The sequence below is a fragment of the Triturus cristatus genome, chromosome 9 (genome assembly GCF_964204655.1).
Source record: "Triturus cristatus chromosome 9, aTriCri1.1, whole genome shotgun sequence".
In the NCBI taxonomy this organism is placed as follows: Eukaryota; Metazoa; Chordata; class Amphibia; order Caudata; family Salamandridae; genus Triturus; species Triturus cristatus.
In genome coordinates this window covers 924,429,134-924,449,651 of record NC_140592.1, presented here as the reverse complement: position 1 = coordinate 924,449,651, position 20,518 = coordinate 924,429,134, and the positions used below count along the sequence as shown (strand labels likewise).

At 42.2% G+C, this 20,518-nt stretch overlaps 1 protein-coding gene across 1 annotated transcript in view; it reads left to right on the top strand.

Annotated features, from left to right (window-relative positions):
* The window catches only part of OTUB2 (OTU deubiquitinase, ubiquitin aldehyde binding 2), a 105,585-nt gene that overhangs the window by 31,898 nt on the left and 53,169 nt on the right, over positions 1 to 20,518 (top strand). Inside the window, exon 2 of the mRNA XM_085626474.1 lies at positions 17,262 to 17,357. Coding sequence (XP_085482600.1) covers positions 17,262 to 17,357 — 96 coding nt within the window. The remainder of the gene's footprint in view (positions 1 to 17,261; positions 17,358 to 20,518) is intronic.

The window sequence follows — 20,518 nt, the reverse complement described above, 5'->3', positions numbered from 1 at the left end:
GTCAGGGCTCTCTTTGCTCTGTGTGTTCACCAAGCAGCTGCCCCCGGTCTGGCGGTGCAGCTGCCAACACCGTTCCATGCCCCCCACAGCAGGGCCACACAAAAGCGACTCGGAGAAGTCTCGGTCCCCGAGGGGGGAGGGAAGCCAATACCTTGCTCCCTCTTCTCTGCCCCGGATTAGGATGAGTAGTGCTCCTGTCCTCATGGTGACCGGAGCTCAATGCAAAGAAGCTCAGCACCACTCACTATTCCTTGGGGGCTGAGCGAATGACGTAGCAGCAATCTCGCCACCGATGACTCAGGATCCTGTGCTCCTCTCCTCCATCTTACGATCTGGAGTTCGAGCCTGCTTCGCCCCCCCACAACCAGGCCCAGCCTAGCTGCCGTCTGCTTCCTTCTTCTGATTGGCAATGCAGGGTAGGCTCCTACCATGATGCAGACTCTGCGGCGTCTCTCCCACAACCATCTGTCCCGCAACTGCGTCCCTCCCACAACTGTCTTTCCCGCAATGCCTGACTTCCGATGATGGCCACTTCCGGCCCTGGGCATCTGCCCTTGCTGTACGGACCCCGCCCCCAGTCGGTCAACAGTCCCCTGACTTCCAGTTTCTTCTTCTCCTGACCATGGAGTACGGAGTGAAGTCTCCGCAACGTTGTGGCCCGGCAATGCAGCCCACCACTGCTGCACGGCCACACGCTCAGTGCGCAGGTTGCAATCTCCATGACAGAGCAGCCCTCCACCCAGGCTTCTAGGAAAATCGGTTAAGGAATACAGAGCTCAGCCAGTCTCCCCCATCGAACACGAAACAGGGAGCTGGCAGCGCTCTTCTCACGGTTGAAAGCAGGAGTCCCCCTTCTTGGGCTCAAAGGCGCAATAAAGATGGAGTGCTCCGCCCAGTGCGAAGTCCAAAGTTCCCTAAGGCAGAGCTGGGCACTGGCAGGCCAGCACGTATGGACCCCCAGGAGAAAGCATCAGGGTCCCACACCGATTTCTCCTAACGCCCAGCAGTCCTTCAGCTTCAAGCAGGTACGCAAAACATGGGGTCACAGCCCCAATATTTATACTGCCAATGTCTTTGTTCTCCCCCTGGCACAGGGTTCTGTGCCCGGTCTGAACCAGTTCTGGGGGACACCTAAACATTTCTTAATAGTGCACCATAACCTCCTTTGTTACTGTAGGCTCTGGCACCAGACACACCGCAGGGGGGAGGAGCCAGCATTGTGTAAGGCAGGCACAGTTCTATTCAGGTCCAGGTGCAACTCCCACTACTCCAAATGCAGATCGGTCTTTCAGCCTAGGGCTGACTCACCCAGCCCGTCTGGAGCCACTGCACCTCCCTAGCCCCTGTCACCCAGAGCCAGACATGCAATACACAACAGGCAGGCACAAATATACATAGCACACAGAAATGCCCACTTCTAAAAGTGGCATTTCTAAAATAGTGATAATAAATATGAGAACACCATTACGCAGCATTTGTTACCTCTATTCCAAACATACCAAACGTGATCACGCTACTCCTCTCATGTCAGGAATTACCACTGAAACACATATGAGGGAATCCCCAATGCATTCCTAAGAGAGGGCAGCCTCACAGTAGTGAAAAACCAAAATCGCTGTTTGTCACTACCAGGACATGCCGCACAGTTAAGGTACATGTCCTAACTTTTACCTACAGCGTACCCTGCCCATAGGGCTAGCTAGGGCCTACCTTAGGGGTAATTGATATATAGTAAAAGGGGAGTCACAGATGTGGCACCCACTTTATGTGCCACGTCACAGCAGCAGTAAACTGCATGTGCATGCCCTGCAATGGCAGAAGTCTGAGACAGGTGCGAAAGGCTACTTTGGTGGGTGGCGCAAGCAGCGCTGCAAGCCCACCAGTAGCATATAATTTACTGGCCCTGGGTATCTGAGATACCTCTTTACAAGGGACTGATATGTAAATTAAGTATGTCAAACAGGTGTAGAGCAATCTTACCACGTTTACCATAGAGGGCACATGCACTTTACACTGGACAGCAGTGATAGAGTCCTAAAACCACCAACACCAGGTCAGAAAAAATACCAGGAGGAAGGCAAAAAGTTTGGGGATGACCCTGCAAAAAGGGCCAAGTCTAACACCAGCCTAATAAGCTGGAACATTTTACTTGGTTAAATTAATATATGTATGCCGAATTGCATAATCAAGACAAAAATGTGTGTATTTTCAGAACTCATGAGCTGATGTTTGAAGAAAAATGGCAGAATTTCCAAAATATTTTAAAATCTGATTTTTGAGTGATAAATCACGCAGGGAATCGTATAACTATTATTATCACTTTTGTGCCGGAACACTGCGCTGCAGCTGGGATGTATTACCTGCGTAGAGGCATTCCAAACAGTCAAAGCAATTTTTAGATTACTCTTGGATAAGGTTTCAGTGCCCACCCAGAAAAGTGCATGGACAATACTTTAACAATAACTTTAAAAAAAATTGAAATATATTTACATTAAAAGTGTTAAGTGAAGTCAAAGATGCTGCAGAGTAAATGTAGTGCCCAATGAAACAACTGCACCAAACAACAAGCATGACAAATGGGCCACAGAACATTATAGTCAGTTGATTAAGTTTACCATAGTGCATCAAACGTAAATACTAACCTCAGATATATCTAATACGATGGATGGCTTAATGGGGGTGAGGGAAGTGAGCATAGTACAGAGGCCTCCCAATTCCAGTCTCTGTCTCTGTGTAAGAAAGGTTGTAATTAATAGCCTTAAGGAAAATGAGGGCACCTGGGGCACTAGGCCCAAATGGCCCCCCAGCAGCCCTACTAAAATCTGATTTGAGTTTTTGGATGGTCATCTTAACCCCTCTTTTCTCAGATTGCTGTGCTATGGCCACAGTTCTCGATAGCTGGAATATTACTGTATGAAGAGCTGGAAACCTGGGCAAAAGAGAAGAAACTGATCCCATGGTTTCAGACTGTTTTTCAACATCATAGTGACATTGAGGATAATCTCCTCATCTTAGCCTGCCTAAGCTATGCTCCCCAAGACCCGACCTCTTAATGCAGTGTATATCAATTTTGCTAACGCCTTTAATAATATCACACAAGGCCGGCTTTGGGGACATCTAAGGCAGTGGGAGATACCATCTCACCTTCTGAAGGCCATAAAATCACTATACAGTAACATGTGGGTGAAAGCTAAACTATCAGCTAATTGCTAACCTCAAGGAAAATCTTTACAAACAAAGAATTGAAACAGGGCTGTATCCTTGCACCCCCTCTCCCCCCCATAGTTTTCACTTTTATATGGCAGACATAGAAAGCCATCTAGTAGTCCCAAGGATCTGCCAACTCCATTTGATAAAGCAAAAAATACAAATCCTACAACACGCAAATGACATGATGGTACTTGATAGCAGCCAAATTGTCCCCAGATGTCGCTTGAATCGCTTGTATTATACTATGCACTAAATAATATTACCATCAATCTAAAGGAGACTAAAAAGTGATCTTTGGTAGAAACCTGATAAAAAAAGGTGGCTTGGTTCATTGGAGGCTCAAAATTAGAAAGAGTACCAAGCTTTAAATATCTTGGTGTTACGCTCAATGAAAGTGGGGGCAGGAAAACTCAGTTAGGCTCCCTGAAATCTATGGCGAAACATTTGATATGAAGGATGGGCCAACTCGAGAAGTCTTGCATGCCAAAACACCATTCATTACACTACTGATGAGGGTGGCAACTAAGTTGATGTCCACAATAACTTATGATGCAATCGTGTTTAAGGATCAACTCTATGAGTGGCTAGATAAACAACAATGTATCTGCTATCGCCGTCTTTTGCACTTCCATCCTGCATTAGCCAACCGCAAATAAGACTGGAAATTGAACTTACAAAGAAGGATTTGGTACTGCGTGCCAAATTTGTCTCATGCTGTCAAAATTTGAAAATGGCGCCAATTGGCTCAATAAAACACCTTCTGTGGGAGAAATTCCATGAGTCCGGCTCTACATGGGGCTTGCTCTTGGTAACCTCTATTAAGGGCCTGAGCTTGGAGGAACTAATAAATAACACCTTATCGTGGAGAACGATAGCAAAGCTATAAATCATGGGATCAGGACCTCAGGAATCTAAAAGCTAAACATCACAGCAGCTGGGCTGTGACTCTCTACACCCCAGGCACCCTACCTGAATATCTGAATCTACCCCTCCAATAACCTGCAAAGTTTACAGTTATGCGAATGCGTGTTAACCTTATTTCCCTAAGGTGCTTTTAGTTTGGTTGCAAGGGTGATGAAGGCGAGACGCCGTGCATACAGTGCGGACAAACAGAAGAGCCTATAATACATGTGATCTGCATAAGTGCGCTCTATAACACCCGTGAAATGCCGTTGACTTCGGCCAATATTTCAAACTCTCAATGTGAGGACATTTTGGGCACCTGTCTTAACTTGCTTAAAGGGAGAATCATGTCCTGGATGCGGACTGGCTATATAACCTGTTTAAAAGGCGAATCCTGCCAGCTAGCCAGGCGTTTTTATTTGTAAAATCTATGAAAGCTGCCATTGGTAATTTTAAAATGCTTAGGATTTTTTTTGCATTGATTGTCGTTTATTTCCACAGAGCACTTTCAGTCCTGGGGCCGCACCCTACTAGCATGGAGCACTTTAATCAGTGGTCTCCATAACTAATGTTCCATGTGAGGCGAAGGTAGAGGAGTCAAGTCAGAATATTGGAGATGGGATGCTTGCAGCTGCAAAAGGGGACCACAAACTTGAAACCTTTTCCCATCTCAAAACAGTGTTTTAATCATGTTTTATAATTGTTATTTGTGTTGAGATGTAATGATTTTAATTAATTGAACATTAGTAAGCTTAATTCATTCAATAACAGCAACAAACAACAGCAGAACCCGGGTTCCGCTTCATGTACACTATGTATTGTCTGTGATCACTACAAGGTCATTGACAGAACCTGCCAATGAAAAGCTGAGTGCTGCAAAGAATGCAGTCATGAAACAGTTGAAGAAGTTAAACAGTGTCTGCAAATAATGGCAGCTGGGGCTCACTAGCTGCCTGCTATGGTAAACAGAGGTTTCACAATCTTCCTGTCAAAAGTCTACTTTGTTACAAATAAGTTACGTTTTACTGTTGTCAAGGTCACTTTCTTGAAGGCATAAAACAAAACAAAAGCAATTAAAAAAATACAAGCACATGCAGAGCCAATAGGTCTAGCCTTAAAAAGCTGGCATTATAGTTATTTTTAATATATATTTTTATTGCAAGCATTTGCAACAAAACAGGAATACATTCCTCTAACTAAATGCGGCTGTTATAGCCTTTCAATACAAAATGTCAATAAAAAAAGAATAACTTTGGATATAATTTGTAAACATATGAGTGCTTCGTAGCAGGCAGAAGTACTTAGAACAGGTACAAAAAACTTGTTGTGCTTTAATGCATGTTACAGGAAAATATAAATGTTATTTGTGAAAGGAAAAAGTACTGCTGGCTTTGAAGCACTGTAACCTAGAGTCATGGTCTTTATTTAGTTAGACATGAGGGATAGACTGTAAGTGCTATTGGCTATAAGGTACTTGTAATATGTTGGGCACAGTCTGTGCCTCATCTGTGTCATGTGCTCGTTTTGGAAGACTTTAATTTGAAACATGCATTTTAGCTTCTCAATAGTAGTGTAATTTTCACACAATTAGCATACATACATGTATTAGTATAATTATGCTTCAAACTTGCTAGGAAGCAGTAGAACGCCTCATATTGCATTGGGGAGTTGGGAGACGATCAACAAGATTGTGTACACCAAGTGCAGATTACACAAATCCATTTCACAAGTTGCATTTCGCGTTTTTTAGACACAGGGAGATTAAGTGACAGAGGTGTTGTAAAGAGGACATCCATAGAAGTGTAGTATAAATATGTTTACTGCAGCAGCAAAGCATCCACAGACTAACAGTCTGAACCTCTACTACACAAGTGATCCTAAAGATTCTCCATATTAAATCGTAAATTCAGCTATAGTGCAGAACATAGGCAAACATAAACAATACAACAACTATGTCTAATACATGCATAATAATCACAAAATAAATATACAACAAGAGGTTAATCAAGCAATGTGTGACCAAAGAGCTTCTTTCACTGGCAGTTTATAAGCCAAAAGTCAAGTCAAAAGATACTTTATTTCGAATTTAGTGTATAAATTCATAAAAAGTCGTGTACATACAAAATTGAGAATCACAGCCCAAATATAAAGTTCCCTTGACAATTTAACAATCCATAACCGCTCTTGATTTCATTATTGATTTTAAAAAACGGACAATAAAATATATACAATCCATATGCAATAATTGTAAAAACATTAAAGCAGGTTTAACTTGGGTAAAGTTCATTTTCTTTAAAATTGGTGTCAGGTAGGTTTTCCTTGGGACAGAATAAAAATTACAAAAAAACATAAAATGTACTAGGTTTTGTGAAGACTGTCCATCACAACCGCATACCGGTAACATCTGTCCCAAATGGCCCACTTTGGGTCTAGCCAATAAAAGATGGAATGTATTACATCTAAACCTGGTTAATAAAAAAATTTCATGAGTCGTAAGGGTAGACATTAGGTAAGGTTCAGCAGTATGTGTGGTTATTAAAGCAATATGTGACCGGACACTGGGTTTTGTAAGCTCAATCCCTTCCCTCTCTTGTGTCCTATAATTCAAAAAGAGGGATTTAACCAGTTGAATGTCCTTTAGAGAACAAGGAACCCCTTCCAATTGATTCAAATCCTTTCTTAATATAAGAAAGTCACGGGATCCGTATCTTATTCTCCAAAGCCAGACAATCTCGGAGTATATCCTGAGTCAAGGGTATGTCTTGGTTGAGCCAGCACTGTAGCCAAAAAGTCATGGGGCTCATTGCTATCTGGTCGGCTATGTAAGGTACTCCAAGTTCTTCATGGGCCACCAAGTTTGGAGTGCTTAACGGGACACATAGAAGTCTTTTTAGGAACTTATTTTCCTCGACCTGTATGGGGTTTATCACAGCACGTCCCCACAGCTCACTACCATAGGTTGCTATGGCAATGCTCTTTGCTCTATATACCTGAAGCATAGCCCCTGTTGGTTTCTTCCCTATTTTAGTGGCGAAGTTAAAGATTGTTGCATTAGCCCGCGCCATCTCCCCCCTTTTTTTGTGTATAACGGCGTCCCACTTTAATTTATCATCAAATAGGACTCCCAAATAAGAGAACACCTTGGTGCTAGGAATTAGATCTCCCCCTGTTTTAAAAATGAAAGACTTCCTTGATCGTTTGCCCAAACTCATGGTGTATGACTTTGTGCTGTTTATCTTCAAGTCTAGCTTGGTCATGAACCCATGGAAAGAATTTAACAGGGTCTGGAGCCCAATTTCAGTTCTAGCTAAAAGTACAGCGTCATCCGCGTACAGCAGGACGGGAATACCCCTTCCCGCTATACGCGGGAAATCTGCACCAGTCTCTACCAGGGTCCTCTCAAGATCATTGATGTAAAAATTAAATAAAAACGGGGCCATGATACATCCTTGCCTAACGCCTTTCTTAATAAGAAAGTCACTTGTAACCTTTAAATCTTTGCCATACCTAACATTTGCTCGGGTTGAAGAATGCAAATCCCTTAAAAAGTTAATCAACCCCGCATCTACCCCTCTCGCCTCCATGGCCCGCCAGAGCTTCGACCTGTTGACACAATCAAAGGCTGATGAGAGGTCCATGAAGGCGAGATGAATCGAAACAGGATTTACCACAGTGTATTTATTAAGCAATAAATACAGGTTAAGACACTGTGTGGTAGTCGAGCGTCCTGCATGGAAACCATACTGACAATCTGTTAAAATCTTGTTTTCAGCTGCCCAATCCTTCAGCCTAATTAGAATAGCACGTCCCATTACCGTCACAACCGAGTCTATAAGTGATATTGGTCTGTAGCAGCTCGTGTCATTTCTGTTACCTTTTTTGAACACCGGCACTATAGTGGACAGTGCCCAGCTATTTAAACAGCCTTCTGTGGCTGCCGCATTAAATACCGGACAGAGAATAGCTGCCCAGAATTGGGGGTCCGATTTGTATAAATCTGGAGGAATCCCATCGGGCCCCGGAGCTTTGTTACTTGTCAGACCCTTGATTCCATCCAAAATCTCCAATTCGGTAAATGTTATTGTGGAAGCAGCTCTACAGTTCACTCTACTGTCGTTAAGTTCAGTCGGGCAATCAAACATTACTTTAAAGTGATTGACCCAATCACTTTCGCCAATATGAGCCACCAGACCATCCCCTCCCACCTGATGGAATAAGGGACCGTTTACAGTTTTCCAGAACCTAGCACTATCTTTTAGAGTGCTACTGTCTACCAGTTCTTCCCAGGCCTCTTCTTTTAAAGAGGACCTACGGAGTGCTAAAGTATCCCTATACGACCTTCTCAGAGTACGTACTGCCACTATGTCTCTGTTTTTTTTTGCAAGTGCTTCTTTTAATAGTTTGGCAGCCTTGGAACAGTTTTTATCAAACCATTTAGGGCCATGGTTGACATTATGTCCTGAACTTGTTAACAATAGTTCAGATATTTTTATGAACAAGTTAACAAAGGCGTCCAAAACGGATCTGGCCATTGTTCCAGCAGTTGTGCAGGTGTCTATTTCTCCCGTACAATGGGTCTTTACTTTTTCATTGAAAACACTGGGCGATATTTGGGTCCACTTTAGCCTCCTTTTCCCATCGGTGGGTCTTAAGACTCCTGTAGCTGGTTTAAAACATATAGGATCAGACAGTATACCACCAAGGTAAACCGACAGCAGATTATGATCGCTAAATTTGTTAGTTAAAATAAGAAAATCCCCTAAATGGGAAATTAAAGAAGATGAAATCATGATATAATCGATAAAAGTTCCATTCCCTTTACCTATAAAGGTTGGGATGGTATACAATGTGGATGGACTCATATGAGACATAACTGACCCCATATCATGTTCACACAGGAAATCATTTAGTTCCTCTCCATGTGATGTATGCTCAAAGTGTAGACCAGGTATTAGTGGGCAACCTAAATTTGCTAAATAAGTAGTGGAAGGATTACCGCATGGGTGGATATTAAAATCCCCGGTAATAATCAAACTGTGCAGGATATTGGCCATATGTTTTTTTATAAATATAGCCAGGGACTTGATGTTTCCTCCTTCTTCCACTGTAGATGGGGAGTTATAAAAGTTTATTACCCCCCACTCTACATGCCCCTTCCTTAGTGTGATTGCTAGAATTCCGGGGTGGGAATGGGTGATCAGGCGCACATCACATTTAATGTCTAATAAGACATATGTTACAAGGCCTCCCTTAGGCCTGCCACTGGCCGAGGGAGAAGCCGGAACAAAGAAAGCCTGATAACCATCTAGGTAGTAGTTGTTATCCATGTCCCAAGTTTCCTGTAGGTTTATAATCATATACTGGGTAACAAACGCAATCCAACGCGGATCACTACTTTTCCTAGCCAACCCAGCAATGTTCCAAGATAAGATATTATTTCTAGGAATCAGAGGTTTATCTATTACATTATCTTTATTTTGAACCTGTGTGGAGATTTGGGGATTTATTTCACCTAACGCCTGAGGGGTTAGTCAGTCACACTCATCAATATCTGATAGTGGCTGATATCTGTTCGTTAATTCCAATCCTTGAGAGAAGGGAGCATTAACCCTATTCCTCATAGGTTGGGAACGAGTATTTATTCGATGAGAGGGATTCTGTCTTGTGGTATCCCTTAAGTATGTGAGATCTTTACTAGTGATATCGACTCTATGCAGCCAAGGTTCCTGAGGGTAAAAGTATCTAAGGGACAAAATCACTATGTTAGAACCAGAGCCCGGATAACCCATTTGAAACTCCTGTAAAATTTTATTGGCAGTGTATGGATTATCAAAATTCACAACAATACAATCGCCATTGTGTGATTTGGTTCTTTTGCCGATCCATTTAGTTCTACGGGCCATAATTATGAATCTATTAACATCCTGTCCCCTGTATAAGTTGTTAGTAAACCATTGATTCAATTTATTTTTAAGTTGATCAAAATCTTCAGTAACCCCTTCCTTCAGTTGGGGGACATTACTCAGGATTACAGTATAAGGTACGGATTCCCATGGGAGATCAATCGAGTGGAATTCCTGCAGATGATAGTCAGAGGGTATCCGTTCCTGATTGGTCATAGGGTTATCAATGGTACTGTTGTGTTTTTTAGATTCCTGTGGCCCCTGGGTGGGTATAGATTCAGTCTGTGGAAGGGACTGGACGGCTATATTAGCCGGGACCTCTTTTCTCATGGTTAAGTCAACCTTATGTGCCTTGGAATTGCCACCTAGAGACGCTTCTGCTATAGTATTTTGTGTGATGAGTGGTCTGCTGTCAAGTTTCCCCCCACTGTTCCTTTCTATAATTGCTAGTCTGTTCTCTATACTTGTAAGCTTTTTTAAGATCGGGTCCAGAAACTTTTTCAGTAACATTTCAAGAGTTTCTGGGTTGCCCTCCTGTGCATGGCTGCCCTCAATGACGTTCTTAGTTACCTGTCTCGCCCCGGTAATATTAACAAGGTCAGTAGTGTTTGGGGTTAGGGCGTTGACTGTTATCCCACCCTCGCTTTCTTGTACACCCACTGGCTTACGTTCCCTTTTTCCCTTCTTTCTGGGGTTTGGAGCCTTAGTTGTTTTATTTTTGCCCTGTTTCCCCCTGGTTATCATCCCTCTGTCCACAACCGCTAATTCCTCATCCACCGGAATATCCATCTCCTCAGTGGGCTGAGACAATGATATATTAACCGGTGAGCCCTCAGCAACACCTAGTTCTAGTGGTGAGGGGAGTTCCGGTGTTGCTGATAGCCTATTCATAGAGCTGTGGATATCTAAGGAGAGTCTACGTTCAGTATCCAGGATCTCTTGGGTCAATACAGAGTTCGCCCTGGATAAAAAAGCATCCAAAGTGCCCACCACCCTATTGCCCAAATTACCCTTAACTTTGTTCATTGTCGGTTAGATAAGGGGATTATTTTGAACAACAGGGTTTTTAAAGTACACAAATAAACGGGATATAAGCCAGGCAGTCCAACACGAAAGGGAACAGTACCTTGGTGATTGTTAAGCCACTCTACTGATCACTCTTATGGGAAGCTCCAGCCAAATAGCGTGGCCCAGCCCAGCCTACTCCGGGCTATGACGGGCAAGGACGGGCCCGCCCTTGGCCCGGGCTTCGCCCGGGCGCTGCCCGCGCGCGTCCCGCCCTGCGTGAAGCCTGCGGGGCTTATGAGGAGCCCGGGCGCTGCCTGAAGCCGTCAGCGGCAGGCGCCCGGAACTTAGGATGCTGGGTCTTGTAGTTTTTAAGCCGTTCACCTCACGGCGGAGCAGGAGGATTCCCGGTGCTCGGCAAGCAAGGCGATACTCCCCACAAAAGCCGTTTTCCTCACGGCGAGCTTTCAGGGCTTAAGGGCAGAAGGTTTGTAGAGCGCGTCCCGCGCTGCGTGAAGCCTGCGGGGCTTATGAGGAGCCCGGGCGCTGCCTGAAGCCGTCAGCGGCAGGCGCCCGGAACTTAGGATGCTGGGTCTTGTAGTTTTTAAGCCGTTCACCTCACGGCGGAGCAGGAGGATTCCCGGTGCTCGGCAAGCAAGGCAATACTCCCCACAAAAGCCGTTTCCCTCACGGCGAGCTTTCAGGGCTTAAGGGCAGAAGGTTTGTAGAGCGCGTCCCGCGCTGCGTGAAGCCTGCGGGGCTTATGAGGAGCCCGGGCGCTGCCTGAAGCCGTCAGCGGCAGGCGCCCGGAACTTAGGATGCTGGGTCTTGTAGTTTTTAAGCCGTTCACCTCACGGCGGAGCAGGAGGATTCCCGGTGCTCGGCAAGCAAGGCGATACTCCCCACAAAAGCCGTTTCCCTCACGGCGAGCTTTCAGGGCTTAAGGGCAGAAGGTTTGTAGAGCGCGTCCCGCGCTGCGTGAAGCCTGCGGGGCTTATGAGGAGCCCGGGCGCTGCCTGAAGCCGTCAGCGGCAGGCGCCCGGAACTTAGGATGCTGGGTCTTGTAGTTTTTAAGCCGTTCACCTCACGGCGGAGCAGGAGGATTCCCGGTGCTCGGCAAGCAAGGCGATACTCCCCACAAAAGCCGTTTCCCTCACGGCGAACTTTCAGGGCTTAAGGGCAGAAGGTTTGTAGAGCGCGTCCAGTTTATAAGCCATTCAGGGCAGCAGCAAGCCATGGCAGGCATCACATGACTAGGCTGCACAAGATTAGTCACAGGTGTTAAACAAAGGTCTATCTTAAATATACAATGACCATTTATATGAGTTATTAGTTCAATTTGAAGTTTGTTATATTTAAACTTGTTCCATATATTCCCACTGGAAATTCTCTGTCACACGCCTACTGGTATTTATATTGTCTTTTGAACAAATGCTTAAGTTTTACTTGTTAGGCCTATATGAATTTTAAATTGCTACCTGCCGAAAACCTCTTTAACAGCTCATCAGGGGTAGCAAGCACTATGTAAATGCAAACCCTTCTCTTTTCTATCCCTCCACTATTCTTTTCAATCCAAATAACAGACTGACATGTCCACCGCTCAAATTCATTTCATATTTCTCTATACTAGTTCACCACTAATCCTTTTTGGGTCCCGGAGTAGCGTGCTACTTGCCGGAAAAGTACTTTGACATCTCGTCACAGGTAGTAAGTGCTATATAAATGCAATTACTAAATATAATATATATATATATATATATATATATATATATATATATATATATATATATATATATATATATATATATATATATATATATATATATTCACTTAAAAAACCATAGGTTTCACACATGTTATAGTTAGCTGGACATTTCCCTCGTAAAAAACCAATGAAATTCCCCCGTTATAGTTAGTGCAGGCAACTATAACTCACGCGACCGCAATCCTCTGCTGATGACGTCAGATATTACATCACTGTATTTAGACACCTATTTACCCATGTCTTCTTCCATTAATCTTTAGCTATACATATATTACAAATATTTATTTTTCAGAAAGACACATATGTAATCAGTGATGTAATATCTGACGTCATCAGCAGAGGATTGCGGTCGCGTGAGTTATAGTTGCCTGCACTAACTATAACGGGGGAATTTCATTGTTTTTTTACGAGGGAAATGTCCAGCTAACCTATGTTTTTTTAAGTGAATTTGCAAGGTTTTTTAAATGCTAATTCCTAACTATAACGTGTGTGAAACCTATGGTTTTTTAAGTGAATGTGTACAGTTTTTTAAATGCTAAGTTATGTATTTATTAATATATTTTTTTTTCAGGTTTTTCACCGTGCGCGCACTGTGGGCGCACTGTGGGCGCACCGAGCGCCCTCGATGCGTTGTGCGTGCCGTGCGCGCACCCCGCGCTTTTCGTCACAAAAATAAATGTTTTTTTCACCCTTGGGGGTCCTTCAGTGACCCCCTGACAAAGGCTAGGGGGTCAGGAACTGTCCACCCTGCCCCCTTTTCACGTTCTCCACCTTTGTTTTTCACTGCCTCAGACTGCGAGAGACAAAATGGCGGCCGACACTTCCTGATTTCGATCGATTCGAATGTTTACTGACATCTAACAACCAATCAGAATTCCGCTCGCGCACGGTGCGCGCCTATAGATATATATGTACTTTTAACTGAAATTTTCTCAGGAACTACTGACCTGAGGACTACCTCTCTGCCAAATTTCAAGTAATTCTGTTCAGCCGTTCGGGCTGTACCTTGGACTAAAGGTCCCTATGGAAAAATGCATGGGGAAAACGCATATTGGGACCCCCCTTTTTTCTCGGCCCCCGCTTGACTAATCACCCCGAGACTTTCAGGGTAGGAGCGGAGCGCCCCACCTATTTTGAAAAATTCACTAGGATTCGTCAACCGGCGCCAAAGTTATTTAAAATAGAATTTTCAGATTTCCTATGGAAACACGGTCCTAACTATAACTATCTACTGGCGACCGCCAGTAGATAATATATATATATATATATATATATATATATATATCATGTGATCAAGGTCCAGCTGGACTGAAATGCGTAATGGCCGACAAATAAAGAAAGAATTATCATCGCACAGATTTTGTGATCCGCGTCTGCTTCGAAGAAAGGATTGGAGTGATAGTGAGCAGAGAACCAGGATAGATATATATATATATATGTATATATATATGTATGTGTATGTGTGTATGTATGTGTGTATATGTATGTATGTGTGTATATATGTATGTGTATGTATGTGTGTATGTATGTGTGTATGTATGTATATGTATATGTATGTGTGTATATGTGTGTATATATATGTGTGTATATATGTATGTATGTGTTTATATATGTATGTGTGTGTATATATGTGTGTGTATATATATACGTGTGTGTATATATGTATGTGTGTGTGTATATATATATATATATGAACAAACTTCCCCAAAGGTTACAATGTAACCACTTTTATGCACCCTTATGAAGGTTAATGGATGTCTAATAAAACAAAATCTTTAATTTGTTAAAAGTCTCTTGGCATTTTAATGTTTCCCATATAACATTGTCAAGTGCAAAGGCATCAGATATTATGAGAAATGTAGGTTACCCAATAAGATATTGGATAAGCTATCAAATATCTTTTGGGTAGCTATGGAACAACTTTGTCTATATAACATATTTTAAATCAAGCTAATAACTTGGATACTCATTGCCATTTGTGAATGGCCTTCTCTTGAGCTGTATTAAAAAATTGTCACATGAAACTAAGGTAAATTACATTGAATATATATTGTATTGTATTGTAATTGCATTTCTATAGTGCTTACTACCCCATACGAGGCGTTGAAGCACTTTTTTTTGCGAGTAGCACGTTCCTCCTAAATCCATTAAGGATTAGTGGTGAATTAGTATAGTGAAATATGAAAGTAATTTGAGTGGTGGATATGTTAGTCAGTTACTTGGATTGAGAAGGATAGTGGAGGGATAGAGGGAAATAGGTTTGCATTTATATAGACGTCTAAGTGCTTTTTTGGGAGAAGCATGCTACTCCAGAACCCATAATGGATTAGTAGTGAATTAGTATAGTGAAAATATTAAAGTAATTTGAGTGGTGGATATGTTAGTAATTTGGATTGAGAAGGATAGTGGAGGGATAGAGGGAAAAAGGTTTGCTTTTATATAGTGCTTGCTACCCCTGATAAGGTGTTGAAGTGCTTTTCGGCGAGTAGCATGCTACTCCGGAACCCATAAAGGATTAGTAGTGAACTAGTATAGTGAAAATATTTGAGTGGTGGGTATGTTATCAACAATTCTGAGCCACATTCAGAGAGAATTTCTTCTAAATTCCCATTAAAATGTGTTATGATAAAAAGGTTTAAATAGCATGGACATACTAAATAGATTTCTCCATGGTTTCCTTTTTGATGAAGACAGATAGGAAACATGATGCTGTTGTTTATAACAATGTAAGTTTTTAATACTTTGTGCAAGAGTCGAATTTGTGGATGTTATGACTGTGATTATCGTTTTCATTTTTACCTATTAGTATGAAGTGTACGTATTACTTTTTTAAATGAAATGTATGCATTTTAATATATATATTCACAATCAAATGTGATTATGGATTAAAAGGAAATATTTTTGTAAGATACTGTGTTTATCCTTTTTGTGTCTGACCAGTTATAGCCCTGAAGGTAGTCCCAGTGTGTGAAACGAAACACTTTAGCTGCATTGTGGCAATTTACTTAATATGATTTGCAAAGGAACCTAATTGAAGGCTATTTTTGCCACAAACAAGCAGTTGATCTCAGATTTCTTGGAGCCATAGTGGATTAATGTACTATGATTTATTGATGCTGCTTATGCTAATACAATTATGTGTAATGGTGCATGTAAGAGTGCTACCCCAGCACTCTAGACAACTGAGTTTTGTAACATATCATAAGACAGGAGTGCCCAAACGTGCCAAAGAAAAATAGATGAACATTGCAGAATAATACATTAAAGACAGTGCTTTGACCTGGTGGTTGCAGGTGGGGCCCACCTATTTATCACCAATAGACTTCAATGCAAAGCAAAAGAGAGAACAACACAAAAGAGGAAAAGAGGGAGGAAGATAAAGATGACAAAACAATTCCAAAGGGAGACAGCAGGGATGAAAATCCACAAGAGTGAGATAAAGAGTCAGAGGGTGTCTTATGATGGATTAAAAAGGCACGAGGTAAAATCAAGAATTTTGCATTCTTGGTATTCGGCACCCAACCTTCGACAGCAGTGGCCGCGGACTTCTAGTATAAAGCTTTGGGCCCCACCACTTATTCTTTTACAAATTAAGCACTGCTTGAATTCCATATGTTTCCAATGTGAACTGGCTCAGCCTTTTCAGTTGCATATGGCACTGTCGAAAACCACTTGATCGGAGCTTGATCTTTTTCCCAATAATGTCCAGGGTGTCCTGCAGACAGCAGTATAGTACAAAGTGATCAAGCATGCGGCAGGCCACTCAGAGTCCAATAGGTATTAAAGAGGCAAGTAATATTTCCCAGCAACTTCCACACATGTTGAACATGGATAACCAACAGTTAGCCTTTAGACCCTGAAAGGCTTATGCAATGGGTTGACACACGGAAACCACTGCTGCATGATCTGTAATAGTTTAGGGTTGAGAGAATCCAATAGACTGAAGTTCCTGCCACCCCTTATGATAAAAGTGATTACATATACAGACATAGGGCCTTCAAAAATGGCTGCGAGAGAGACAGATCAGCCCTCAGTCCTGAAATGAGCTCTGAGGCCAAATTAAGTAATTTCAGAATTGCGGCCATTTTCAAATCAAGTGTAGGCAACAAACAGTCTCTCTGTTCTTTCCACAGTGGAAAATACTTTCCTGGCAAGTCCATGTGTAATGCAGATTTCAATAGTTACGTCCAGTGTTATTTTAAGAAAGAGACGGAAACGCCATTTAAATGAATCCGAGACCAAAAGTCCTTATAAAGGAGGGGTTTCCCTCACTGGGTGGTGTCAGATATACTCACATAATGGAACGATTATCTTTACTTGCTAAAACGCCAATTAAAAAATTATAGGATCAAACAATGTGTCTGCTTTTTAAGTTAGTAGCCTCTTTAATGCATAAAGTTGTGGCCTAGTTATAATATTAATATATCAGTATGAGAGACATCACTAACAATCGTTTTTCTTTTTCTTTTTTATAGGGCGACTGTGCTTTCCACCTAATATCAGAAAAGGTCGATATTTTATCAATTTTGAATGATCACTCGGAAGATGGAATTTACCAAAGAAAAATAAGGGTAAACTGTTGATATTTTTTTTATAAGAGATATTAACATATCACCTGTGTTATTGGTATTAAATTTAACTGATTAATTCCAGGTATGTTGTGAAGTCTAAAAAAAGAAACAGGGTAAGAGCAATCTGCCCCACTTATTATGCACAGCACTTGCGTGGGGTCGTCATATAGCTGTCAAACTATGAAACACGAGTTTTGTGACCCTGACAAACAAATAATTATTGTACCCAAGCATTAACATTACCGTTTACGTAATCTTTCACGTTATGAATAAATGACCTAGCACAACTACGAGCATTCCTTCCAACTCACGAGTCCTTTCTCCATGTTTACATAAGGACATTGGACTTGAGTCAGGTCACACTGCATTGGATTCCACACTGCTTGCTACAATACCAATGTCTGATAGAGATGGAATGGAATTGACAGTAGAAGGAAATGATTCAGTGAGGCTTGGGACAGTGACATAACATAAGCCCCCATAGTGCAGGGGGCCCCCGAGCTCAAGGGCACCCTTAGCAAAAGTGCTAGGTGGTGGGCCAGGGAGGGGGCTGGGACCTCCATGCACTTTACAGCCCCCCCCCCCCCCACCACCCCCTCAAGTTTCGTTACACCACTGGCTTGGTAAAAAATATTCCTGTCTGTGCCTTTGCCTCATTCTTGTTCACTCACACGTGCTGCCTTTTAGATCAAGAATGTAGCCTCAATCTGGGTCTGAGAAATAAAGCAAAGTGTATGAAACATTGCAGTTGGTGTAGTAAGAAGTTTTTCAGTATCAAGTAAAAATGACAATAAATACAAGAAGTAAAAAAAAAAGTTTACAATTTATTTTTTAGAATGAATCACATACAGGTAATCTAGAAATGCACAAAATAATTACGTGGAGTGACAGGGAATATAGTGGAGCTTATAGAATGCAGGTATATTTTGACAAACATACTTTGAGTTAGTAGCTTGATGTCTCTAACTCTCACATATTTCACATTACATGTGTCTACCGTGTATTTACATTCTTCTTGATTTCTTAGCCTTCTTCGGTACAGTCGACCATACTATCATAATAAGAACTCATACCTCTTGGCATTACTGGAAGCAACTTTAGCTGGTTATCGTGCTCTACCTTTTAAACATCTCTTTTCTTTTTTCTTGGTGCACAGGGTGATGGTCATCCACCCTTTTCAGTTTACACCCCCATGACTCACTCTAGGCTTCTCTACTTATCTCACTATATTCCTTTGTCCTATATCCCATTGTGAGAAATTGGGTTGTTGGAGTGGCGAGTCCTTCTCAAGCAACAGCCACAATCCCTGTCAGGGTGCACACAAAAGTCACTAAATTAACCTTTGCTGGGAAGATTTTGACTTCCAGAAAAGAGACCAAGAGTCTTCTTTAGATCTGGGCAGATGGAATACTTCGTCACAAAGGTGAAGGATATCCCGTCTGCCGTGTTACGATCTCCATAGGATATAATGGGACCGTAATATGGCAGAGGGGATCTCCGTCACATTTGAGACGGAGTATTCCCCTCCGCCAAGATCTTAATTAGGCCCTAAGTCCGAACGTAAGAATCTTCACCTCGACTTCGTCCAACTGCTCCTTGACGATGAGGTCTCCTTTTTGGACACCACTAAATGTCTCAACCCGCTGAACTTTACATTCTCAGCCATTTTTCCTTGAAATTTCCTTCGAAGTCCGAAGGTAAGTGGAGACCGGGCCCAATCCACTTTGTGTATCTGAACCGCAGTTTCACTGAACTTGTGATTTTACCCTGGTCTAGTGCAAACAAAAAACGATGAGTGACGGTATGTGCTTTTTGGCTCTATTTTCGCCTGAAACATTAAAAACTCATAACTTTGGTTCTAGTGATCGGATCTTTGTCATTTTGGTGTAATCTTATTTGTTCAAATTTACTCTATACAGACCCCCCAGGATATTGCAGCATGGATTAGCAAATTTAGCCGCAGAAATATGGAAATTTAGCGGCAGAAATATGGAAATTTAGCAGCATTTTTACGGCACTTTAGTTTACTCATAATCATTCATTTTCAGCCTTACGTCAATTGAAACTGTTTTAGCAGAGTATTCCACTTTGAAATAGGCAACCTGAGATATGGAACAGAGGAAGCAGCCCACAGATGAAGGTTGTTATCCCTTGGAAATGCAATGCTCCATTTGCTTTAGTATAGGTTCTGAAAAGCCCATCAAATATGGTCTAGTAGCATCCCATAGGAAATGATATTCTATAACCTACCTTAGTGTATGCTCTGGGGGGTCCAGATTGGAACTACAGGGAGATAGCCAAATAAATTGGAAATTATGCAACCAGTCACAGTATATGACCTGTGGAATCCACTTGGTAGCAGCAGAGGAGAAACTCATGATAAAGGCACTATACAACCGTGCAATACTTCAAAGCAAATTACTACACATGGATAAAACATCTTGGCATATGACACACTGTCCAGTGCAATGAACAATGGATTGTGATGCTCGCCTTTATAATGGCGTGCACTGCACACTGTACTAATTGCTATTATGCACTTTCTGTGAACCCGTAAGTGCACATTCAATTTTTTGTGTTACTGATCAGAGTGGAAGGTGAGCTCTGGATTTTCCTGAGCCTGTGACTTAGGGATAGCCTATCGGAAGAGCAGTTAGAACAGAGAGGGAAGGTGCTTGTTCGGTACAAATGTCTTATTGCACTTACTGATGCTGGGTGGCAGTCATTATGGTTGTTTCCGCAAATGTACATGATCAATCTTGGATGCTGTGAGTGAGGAAGCGGGGTCATATTTAAGAGCGTAGTCTCACGACAGGTGTCAGTCTATGCCAACAGTATCATTGAAACCGTTAGAAATGGGATAGATTTTTCACCTTCACCCATAAGTATGCATTCCTATGTGTGAAAAGCAGCTGAGTCACTAGGCCTTATTATCAGCATAAATGTTTCCAAATCAGATCTTAGCCAGCATGTGAGCATCCCCTACCTGCATCTAAGACCACCCATAGAAGACTCCTGATAAATGTTCCAGTACCATCTGTATTTTTTGTATATATATTTTTAGATCTGGGTTTTGTTAGTGCAGCTATTGCTTACAATATACCAAGAGGGACCTTTGCAACCACTGGTTTTGGGCAGACTTTACACTACATTTATCGCCT